This window comes from Bos grunniens, chromosome 7 (genome assembly GCF_055505025.1).
Source record: "Bos grunniens cultivar Pamir isolate PY7600 chromosome 7, Bosgru_T2T1.0, whole genome shotgun sequence".
NCBI classification, from domain to species: domain Eukaryota; kingdom Metazoa; phylum Chordata; class Mammalia; order Artiodactyla; family Bovidae; genus Bos; species Bos grunniens.
The window spans coordinates 65,646,018-65,657,096 of record NC_141171.1 but is presented as its reverse complement, the minus strand read 5'-3'; the positions used below and the strand labels follow the sequence as shown (position 1 = coordinate 65,657,096).

Below are 11,079 nucleotides of genomic sequence, written 5' to 3'. Positions count from 1 at the left end.
ATGGAACAACAGACTGGCTCCAAATAGGAAAAGGAGTTTGTCAAGGCTGTATATTGTCACCCTGTTTATTTAACTTATATGCAGAGTACATCATGAGAAACACTGGACTGGAAGAAACACAAGCTGGAATCAAGATTGCCGGGAGAAATATCAATAACCTCAGATATGCAGATGACACCACCCTTATGGCAGAAAGTGAAGAGGAACTCAAAAGCCTCTTGATGAAAGTGAAAGTGGAGAGTGAAAAAGTTGGCTTAAAACTCAACATTCAGAAAACGAAGATCATGGCATCCAGTCCCATCACTTCATGGGAAATAGATGGGGAAACCGTGGAAACAGTGTCAGACTTTATTTTTCTGGGCTGCAAAATCACTACAGATGGTGACTGCAGCCACGAAATTAAAAGATGCTTACTCCTTGGAAGGAAAGTTATGACCAACCTAGATAGCATATTCAAAAGCAGAGACATTACTTTGCCAACAAATGTTCGTCTAGTCAAGGCTATGGTTTTTCCTGTGGTCATGTATGGATGTGAGAGTTGGACTGTGAAGAAGGCTGAGCGCCGAAGAATTCATGCTTTTGAACTGTGGTGTTGGAGAAGACTCTTCAGAGTCCCCTGGACTGCAAGGAGATCCAACCAGTCCATTCTGAAGGAGATCAGCCCTGGGATTTCTTTGGAAGGAATGATGCTAAAGCTGAAACTCCAGTACTTTGGCCACCTCATGCGAAGAGTTGAGTCATTGGAAAAGACTCTGATGCTGGGAGGGATTGGGGGCAAGAGGAGAAGGGGACGACAGAGGATGAGATGGCTGGATGGCATCACTGACTCGATGGACGTGAGTGTGAGTGAACTCTGAGAGCTGGTGATGGACAGGGAGGCCTGGCGTGCTGTGATTCATAGGGTCGCAAAGAGTCGGACACGACTGAGCGACTGATCTAATCTGATCTGAAACTGCCTTTTGGCTCATACTCCCTTCTTCTTGTCATTCAGCTCTCATAGAGGCATTCCCTGACTACCCTGCTTCATGTTGATCCCCACCCCAGTCTCTAGAATACCTTGTTTTATAACCTCCACGGCCCTATTCACACCTGAAATCATCGTGGTGAGCTGTCTGCGGTCCACCTTCCTCCTTAGAATGATGGCTGTAGGGAATTTATCCAGGACCCAGCGGAGGCACTGAGTGGGTGGGTGCTCAATGAATACACAGGGAGCAAAGGACTGGAGAAAGGCGCAGACAAGGAATTAGCCAGAGACCACGTTAGAGAAAAGTCTGGAGGTTTACTCAACAACAGTCACAATCACAGTTGTACATGGTAAGTCAGGTCTTCACAAAGGCTCACTTTTCCAGGCAGGAGATGAGAGGCTGGCGGTCTCAAGCTTTCTCTATGGAATCCCACATCTGACCTCTCAGATATTCCCTGTGTGTAATCCCTCTGGGATCCTCCTTCAAGTCTGAAACACAGCAGGAACCCAGCCCTGTGGGCCGGCACATCTGAATCAAAGCCATTTTGGGAGCAAATGTTAAAAAAGGACCTTGTTGCTTGGAATGTAGGTGCAACTCCCACCCCAGAGGTGACAGTGGGCTTTGGCACAAGATCCAGTTAGAACTAAAGTATTACTCGAATTTTCAAAAAAAGCATCAGTTGAAAGCAGAAAAGAATTCCAGGACAGGACCCACTCCTTGCCCTTCTCTCATACTTAGAAATCGTCAGAAAACTTAATCAAAGTTGCATTGCCTCCTAAGAATGACAGAGATCACCCAATCTGTGCAAACAAGGGATCTCTGAAGCAAGGTGTCCGGATTTCTCAGTTACTTCTGTAAAGTGCTTTGCCGCTCCTTTGAAACTTCAGAGATTACAAATATAGAGATGCATACACAAAAATATGGAGCCATCTTCAATGACATCACCTATTTCTTAAAGAGAAAGAGAAATTCGACAGGTGGTGAATATAATGTGGACTTTGGGAATCCATATTCTACATCTCCAAAAAGAATCATTCTTTCTCCCTAGGTCCTGAGGTTGCATCCCCCATCAGATCTCTTCTGTGGATGTACTCCCTTCTGACTCTGAGTTATTTCTTCCAAAAATGGGGAACTGATAGCTCCTGGATGGTTTTAAAAGTTGAAAGCTCCAGCTGGAAGCACAAGGTGGAATGGCTTTGCTCACACATGCCCGCACACTTAGCATCTCCTCCATGGCCTTGAACCTACTGGGAAGATGCTCTTTGCATTCTGAAATGTTCCTGTAGTTCCCCTTTGGAAAGGCTGCTGGGGCCACGCAGGTGTGATACTTTGTAGCCACACCGTTTTGTGACCTTATGCTCAGAAGAAAGGCTTTAGAGGAGAAGGGGTCCACATTCTCACCCATCACCTGGCTGACAGCACCTCCACAGTCTCATGGATCCTTGAGACATATAGCTTTCCAAAATGAAGACAAAACAGTGAATGGCGATTGGTTGGTCTGTTAATGGATTTCTCTCCCTCCTTCCCTGATTACAGGCTATGTCAAGTCTCGGCACCCACAGATGTGGGTTCAGCAATTGCAAATGTCAGAGTGCCAGAGGATCTGCCCATCCTTTGTTGAGGGTGCAAAACCAGCCTCAAAAGGAGAACCAAAGGACAGAAAAGTGGACACATGAAGACTGCTTGCCGCTGCTGCTGCTTTCCACGTGCGCCCTGGTCTTGCCGAGAACACCGTCACCTGCTGGAGTGGGACCTATTGCAAAGCTAATCGCTGGGGGTGGGATGGGGGCTGCAGCCGTGGCTTCCAAACAGGCCCCTCTCCCAGGGGTGGCTGAGACCCTTCTTGGCCATGGATTAAAAGAGCCATCCAGCTGCCCTTTAAATTCAGGGTGTTACTCTCACTGAATGGAATAACACCTGGCCCTCTGGCCCTTGGGGGGCATTGCTGTTTCAGATCCTGCTCTAGGCCCAATGCCTCCTGCTTGAAATCAGACATTAGGAAACACACACTCATCCAACAGGGATTGCACACATCACCAAAAACGTCCCCCTCCCCCCCAACCCTGCCCCTTTACATCTAGCAAGGCACTAGGAAATGATTCAAGTTTAGGGATTGGCTGTACGTTTGCATGTTTTTCTTTTTAAAAGGCACAGTTTTCATTTTAATAACGCTGCATTACTTTCTGATGATGAATCCTACCTCAATTCTCCCAAAGTACAACACTCTTGCTTTCCTGGATTCTGGAAGGGGCCGCATCTTTTGACTCCTTCTTAAAGAGGGCCACTGCTAAAAGGTATAGCACTCACTGGGAAAAGACACCAGGGATGGACAAGCAAGCTCTGTAAGCATGGGGCTGCCTCTCCTGCAGACAGGTGGCCAGAGTGGGAGCTGTGCTGAGGCAGAAGGTGGAGGCGATGCTTTGCCCGCTGCACGCTTCATCGGGGTGGTGGTGGCTGGGAGAGTTCACTTCCCTCCCCAGGTAACTGATGAGATCAGCCAGCATCTCAAAGGCAGATCCGTGGCTCTGCTCCCAGATTTATGTCTCAGTTATTTCACTGGTAAATAACACAATCGAGAGGCTTGGCTCTAATTGGAACACCGATTTGAAAGACTTCCTGGGCTAGCTGGTGGGCGCAACGGGCTGTAGACTGCGATTTCCATTTCTGAATCAGTGGGTGGCAGGCTGGTTAGAGAAACACTTCCTATTAGTTTGGAAGCCCTCTGGGAGTCTGACACATAATTAACAAAGCAAAAGGTAAACACAGAGGGCATCATGGAGCGGACTGCATATCTGCTTGTGGGATGCTGGGGTGTTCATTGCAGCCGTGGCCGTGGTGGGGGTGGCACACCTTCCGGCCTGGGCTGAGGACTGTGTCACACCCAGTGCCTGGTATGAGCGGGTGGACCTGGGTTCCCCCACCCGTCCCCCAACACCACCAACCTTGGACTTCACAGATTGTTTCTAGGCTAGGGGCTGCCTTGAAGGTTTTACAGTTGACTGGCTCCTTCAATCACAGCATTCCAGAAATCCATATTGGATGCTAGAATACCAGAATCCTATGTGGTACTCTAGTTTGTGACCCAAGTACAGAGTTCTTTAAAAATTCTAGAATTCCATATGAGAACCAGAACCACAATGAGTCGGGGCTAGGCAACCTGCCCGCGGTCCACCTTGGCGGCCTCCGGACTTTGTGAGGCCAGCACGTCACACCTCTGCTCTTCTGTTGAGACAAGCAGCTGCCCGAGGGAGGGAGAAGAAGGGAGAGAGAGAGACGGAAGCGCTGATAGGGGAAATTCAAGCAGAATTTCTAGTTTGGAGGTCTTCTACTATGCCTGCGCCACAGACTCAAGGCCATCTGAAACCCAGTCCTGAAGAGCTGGTGGCCGGACTGTCCTTGAGCCTGGAGAGCACTGATATGGGCATCTTGAGCACCCCGAGAGCCAGGGGAGACACCTGGGCTGTCCACGGTAGCCAAGGAGGACCACACTTCCGCCCCAGGCCTGACAGTTGGCCGGTGGTCAGTACTGAACACTCGGAGGGCCCCAGGCACGGCTTCTAACTGCATCTCCTTGGGTCATGACAGAGAATAGATGCCGGGGAGTAACTGCAGTTATCCCAAGCTGGGGCCAAAATGAAAAGGCTGAAACCAACGGCCCCGAGAGAGACTCTTGCCCTTCTGTTGCTGATGAGTGTGGCACTGCTGCTTAAAGTTGGCGCCTACAGACACAACTTGCCTCTCTCTCTCGCTAAAGGACCATCATGGACGAGCCAGCTGAAGGTCAGGCAGGCTTGGAGGACTCTGTTTTGGGTGGCCGAGGGCTACCCTGGCAATCCTCCCACGTACCGCTCAAGGGAACGTGGTGATGGGGTGAAAAGGCTCTCCTGGGTTTCCATGCCGCCGCCAGGGGTGCAGCGGGCTCTGCTCTGGAGTGGGGCCTCTTGTAGGGTCTGTTCTCCATGCCGCCACCATTTGGGGCCTGCAGGGCTGGGCGGACACCCAGGCCAGCTTCAAGAGCCCCCTCTGCCTTGACCTGGCTGGCCAGCACCTTGTACAGAATGGGGGAGCCCTGGGAGCCCTGCCTTCCTCTGGAGAGGGAGGCTGCAGGGAGTGCTGGAGGGGACCCCGCCAGGCTCACTGCAGGAACATGAGGGCTCAGTTGCTATTGAATTTTTCCAAGACTGTGGAGTTGGTGTGTTCAAACAGCCACTGCTGGGTGGGAGAAGAGGGGTTGCAGGTGTTCATGAAGATCCTGTGGTCACTTTCACTGCAGTCCACGCAACTGCCGCTGACGGGGTGGTATAGGGTCTGGTCCTGTGGAACAGGCAGGTGGTCAGCTGGGCCGTGACAGGGAAATGAGCCCAGGCAGCAGCGATACCAGCGAGGGGACGGGGCTGGGGCTCGCAGGCCTGCCTGGCTCTCCTCCCCACCACACAGTGGACACTGCCCACCTCGCTTGAGGCTGGCCTTGCCACGTGCCTGAGCAGTGCCCGCTGGGATGAGGACAAAACTGATGTATGCCACTTCTGGGCTGGGACCCTAATCATGCCTATCTCCAGTCAAATTTCATTTGCTCTCAAGGTGGTTTAAAAAAAAAAAAGACTCAGTTGCCAACATTTAAGATTCTAAAGCTGAATTAAAAAAAAAATTAAAAATAATAGAAAAATTAAAAAAAAGATACTAAAGCTGGATTTCTGATTTCTCTTGATGACAGGAGAGTCAGGGAGGTTTGTGTAACAAATGCATGAGGGAGGGGGCTCTGGAGAGAAGAGGGGAGGCACTTTGTTTTTTTTTAAACAAAGCAGGCTCCCCTGTCCATCCCGCTCCACACCCCGTCTTACTTTGCGGTACTTCCACAGCTGGTTGCCCTTCATGCTGTGGCAGTCGTAGAGGGTGACGGGGCTGGTGTGCGAGATGGCATCAAAGCAGAACTTCTTGGTGTGCTGGGGGTCTCCGGGCCGGATGTCTTCTCTCCAGGTGAAGGTGAACACCTGTACGCACAGGGATGCCATGACATGGACAGCAAAGCAAAGCTAGGGGTGTCTCTTTCTTTCCAATTACAGGAAATTTTAAACACAGGGGTTCAGAAAACTGTATACTGATATAAAAGTGTTTATCCTCTTTTTTTTTTAAAACCATGTCTCCAAAATTCAGTGTCTATTTTACACTTATAGCAAGTAACAACTGCTAGATTTTCATTGGTTAAAGCAAAAGGTAGTCTCACCCCAAAATAAAGCTGCATTTAAAGGCAAAAAATACCTTCAATTACATGTTGAAACGATAATTTTGATATTTAGGGCTAAATAAAAAATATTATATATAAAAACTATATTGATGACACCTGTCCCAATGACCCAGCTTCAATGATTACTAAATCACAGCGAGTCTTGTTAGAGCTGCCCCTGCACCATATCCCCCATCCCCACATTCTTTTGAAGCAAATTCTGGACATCTTACCATGTCAGGTGTCATGACTTCAGTAAGTGCCCTGATAATAGTGAAAAGCTACCACAAGGTTCTCAGTGTCATCAAACAGCTCAAGTTCATTCAAGTTCATATGTTTTCAGATTGCCTTACACATTTCTTTTCAGAGTCAGTCTGTATGAATTAAGATCCAAATCAGGTTCACATATTATATAGGCTGATAAACTTTTTTTCCCCAGGAGCTTTACTGAATGATTGGCGTGCAATAAACTGCACACATTTTAAGTGCACAGCGTGAGATATTTTGACATAGCTTATACCTGTGTAACCACCACCATCATCACTGTCATCAAGGCAGTGAACATATCCATCACCCCAAAGGTACCCTCCTGCCTTCTGTGATCTTTTCCTTCTATCCCTCCCCATGCCCCTAGGAAACTCCTTTGTTTTTTAAGAAAGAGGCACTCACAATTTCTAGAATTTTATATAAAAAGAATCAGACAGTACGGATCCTTTTTTTTTTATTTCTTTCACTCAACACAATTCTGTTGAGATTTAATCACGTTATAACAACAGCATTTATCAACAGTTCATTCCTTCTTATTGCCGAGCTATTCACTGCATGGTACTTGATATACCTGTTGCTGAACATGTGGGTTGTTTCTAGTTTTGGTGTTTTCAAATAGTTCAGTTCAGTCATGTCCGACTCTTGGCGACCCCATGGATCACAGCACGCCAGGCCTCCCTGTCCATCACCAACTCCTGGAGTCTACCCAAACTCATGTCCATTGAGTCAGTGATGCCATCCAACCATCTCATCCTCTGTCGTCCCCTTCTCCTCCTGCCTTCAATTTTTCCCAGTATCAGGGTCTTTTCAAAGGAGTCAGCTCTTCGAATCAGGCAGCCAAAGTATTGGAGTTTCAGCTTCAACATCAGTCCTTCCAATGAACACTCGGACTGATCTCCTTTAGGATGGACTGGTTGGATCTCCTTGCAGTCCAAGGGATTCTCAAGAGTCTTAGAGCTGCTATGAACACGTGTGTACAAGCCATTGTATGGACATGGACATAATTTCTTCTCTCTTGGATGAACCCCTTGAAGAGGGATGGCTGGATCATAAGATACATCCATGTGTAACTTTCCAAGAAACTGCCCAACTGTTTTCCAAAGTGGTTGTACCAGTGTATGGTTCCAATTCATCTACATCCTTGCCAACCCATGGTATGGTTGGTCTTTCTAATAGGTTATAATTTTAATTTCCATTTATCTAATAACTATGAAGTTAAGCATTTTTGATTTGCTTCTTTGCTGACCAATACAACTTCTTCACTAAAATCTCTACACATCTTTTGCCCATTTTTAAATTGCATTGCTTATTTTCTTACTGAGTTTTGAGAAATTTTATACTCTAAACATTTCCCTGGTGGCTCAATTGGTAAAGAAGCCTGCAATGTGGGAGACCTGGGTTCTAACCCTCAGTTGGGAAGATCTCCTGGAGAAGGGATTGGCTACCTACTCCAGTATTCTGGCCTAGAGAATTCCATGGACTGTATAGTCCATGGGTTCGCAAAGAGTCAGACATGACTGAGTGACTCTCACTCACTCACAAACATTTAACGTTGTTATCAGACATATGCTTTGTAAACACGTTCTCTTAGTCTGTGGCTCGTCTTCCTATTTTCTCAATGGTGTTTGTTAAGAACAGAATTTTCTCATTTTGAAGAAGTCCAATCTATCAATTTTTTTGTTTCATTAATTCTCTTTTGGTGTTGTATCCAAGAAATCATTGCTTGGGTTACCAAGGTCAAACACTTTTGCCTGTGTTTTCTTCTAAAGTATTTTGGTTTCAGTTTTATGTTTAAGTCAATGACCCATTTTGAGTTAATTTTTATATGTAGTATAATGTATTTATTGAAAAAAATGTTTTTGCACATGGATATGCCCTATTTGTTGAAAATATTATACTTTTGCACTGAATTAATTTCCCTTGAATGTCTTTAAGCGTGCTGTCCACATATGCAGGGATCTATTTTTGGAGTCTCTATTCTCTTTATGTCAATATGGCACTGCTTTAATCAGTGACACTTTAACAATATATGTTGAAATCAGTCCTTTAACTTTGTACTTCTTTTGAAAATTTTTTTGGCTATTCTGTCCCATCCATTTTTCCATATGAATCCTCTCAGGTGGTTCTTTTTCCAGCCCCAGGAGTTTCCTCACATACATCAGTACTCTGCTGAATATGCAGGGGGCCCTCTGTAAATCCCAGACATTATCCATGTCCGGCTCTCTCCAAGCCTCCAGGATTCCATTTTGTGAGTTCTAGCCACCTTGACCTCCTGCAGTCTCTGCGCTGCCTCCTCAACTCAGGGCGTGTGCCTGGCTCCCCGGGGCTTCTCCCTCCCTGACTTGTGGACTGGGAACTCTCTCAAGGAAGGAAGCCAGGACAACCATCGTGCCTGTTGGCTCCCTGTCTTCCAAGGGTCACTGTCTTTCAAGGGTTGACATCGGCTCTCCTGAAAACAGTTGTTTCACATATTTTGTCCATTTCTTTGGATGCTTTCAGTAGAAGGGTAAACCCAGTCCCTGTTATTCCATCTTGGCCAGAGGTGCGCATTGCAGTGGCGGTGGTGGTGGGGTTAGCCAGTTACTGCTCCCTGAATATCGACTTTCCAGGCCTCCTCCAGGTCAGGAGCTGTAGCTTAGACTTGCATTTCTTCCTTTTCGGGCTCACTAGAGCTCATCACTCAGAATGGCTGTGGGCTCCATGAGACACAGATCCCAGTGGGGCAACTGGGCTGCTATGCTCCCTGCCTCACAGTGGAGGCCGGCACACCCACACCCCAGGCACATTTTGCAGTTAGTCTGAGTGAATCCGGTCTTCATGTGGACTCTCCACCGCAAGGGGAGCTGTTCTGAAGCTGAGCTGCCTAGGCCTGTTCTATCCAGGCCCTGTATTTCTCCTGGTCTCTCTTGCAGCCCCAGGATCAAGGAGCAGCCATACAAGGCTGTGGAGAATTCAGAAGAATTAACTGATGAACATGTGGGCATACTTGCTCAGTTGTGTCTGACTTGTTGCGACTCCTTGGACTGTCCCGTCAGGCTCCTCTGTCCATGGTATTCTCCAGGCAAGAATACCGGAGTGGGTTGTCATGCCCTCCTCCAGGGAATCTTCCTGACCCTGAGTCTCTTGCATCTCCTGGATTGGCAGGCAGATTCTTTACCACTAGCGCCACCTGGGAAGCCCTTAGTCAGTGACAGCCATTATCTAGTAAGAATGGTTTTCCAGAAAGGATGTGGGAGGGCATCACACATTCCGGAGGCTGGCACCATGCCCGCCAGGAGGTGGTGCTGTGCATTCTCAGTGTGTACACCGCGCAGCCCTCCAGAGTTCTGTTTTTACAGAGGACCTGCCTTATAGGCTTACATCAGTGTTCACTTTCCAAATGCCAGAAAATCCACAGCAGGGAGACTATAAACCACGTGTCTTCAAACCAAGATTTAACAGATGCCGTGTGACTTAACAATGAGGTGAATCTGGGAGGGACCAGGGGAAGCTTGTGCAGTTTCCTGCGAGAGGCATGTCCTACATGGTGGGCTTGCACGCCTCACTCTTCGGATTATACCCTTTGGGAGATCCCTTGGGGACCAACCCTCTCTCCTATGTCACCCTATCTTTTGAGTGAGGACGACCATACCCTAGGCCCCAGGAGGGGCCCATGACCTAGGTCACTAAGAGGACTGTGTCATACCTCCATCATCGCTGGCTCAGGAAACCCAGCATGTGAGAGCCCCAGGGCTTTTCTGGAACTCTTGGAAGGGACATGCATTTTCACCGGGTGGCTGGCTGCCTAGAGCTGCTGGTGGTAACCTCTGCCACCACTTGGGGAGACAGTCAGCCTAAGAATGAAGCCAAGAGAGAGGGAGGCAGAGCTGGGGCCCTGGAGAGACCCTGATGACATCATCTAGACTTCAGTGACATGAGCCAGAAACTCTGTTGACAGCCATTTGGGCCGAGTATCTGTCACTTGTAACCAACAGTCCAGACTGATGTGCAGGATTCCTCTTTCCAAAGTACCCAGTAGGCTCTTATAAACACGTCCCTTGGGCTGACCCGTCACTCATCATTGCCTGGGCCTCTCCCTGCCAGCCCTGACCACGTGAGCACTGCAGGCTTATGTCAGCACAGGGAACCTGGTGGCCAGTCCGAGGAGCAGCCCCTACCTGCATGTTGTTCCAGGCAGCCTCCCCGCGGCCCCGGATGCAGCTTTCCAGCCTCAGTGGGGAGCCCAGGGCCCCGTGCTTCGTGTCTGCGCACAGCCCTGTGCCCACATTACGGATCTGGATGTGAAAGAAGCAAAGAGAGGACCAGTGAGGTGCTTGGAGATATCCAGTGGGGCCCCTGCTGGGGCGGGAGGAAGGAGGCAAGGTAGAGGATGTCAGTGGGCTGAGCTCTGAATTCTCCTAATGAAGTTCGTCTTGGACTGGTGGGCAGGACAGAACCTGTTAATAAGGGAACACAGAGAGCAGCTCCACTCAACCTTGCTTTGAATTAGAGGGTGTAGAGTCCTGGGGTGGGGCTGGGTCCTGGAGGGGAGGGGGTGTGAACAAGAGGACTCCTGCCTCCTCTCCCAGAGAATTTGACCCAGCAGGTCCAGGAATCAAATTCTATCCTCATTCCAGGTGCTTT

At 48.5% G+C, this 11,079-nt stretch overlaps 1 protein-coding gene across 2 annotated transcripts in view; it reads right to left on the bottom strand.

Annotated features, from left to right (window-relative positions):
- Positions 1-1,259: 1,259 nt before the first annotated feature.
- GALNT10 (polypeptide N-acetylgalactosaminyltransferase 10) overlaps positions 1,260-11,079 on the bottom strand; it is a 229,680-nt gene continuing 219,860 nt past the window's right edge. For both annotated transcript variants that reach the window (XM_086412570.1, XM_086412571.1), the window contains exons 10-12: positions 10,614-10,730; positions 5,807-5,956; positions 1,260-5,279 (exon numbers count right to left, since the gene is read on the bottom strand). In XM_086412570.1, the coding sequence (XP_086268696.1) occupies positions 5,121-5,279; positions 5,807-5,956; positions 10,614-10,730 (426 nt within the window). In that variant the 3' untranslated portion in view covers positions 1,260-5,120. The remainder of the gene's footprint in view (positions 5,280-5,806; positions 5,957-10,613; positions 10,731-11,079) is intronic.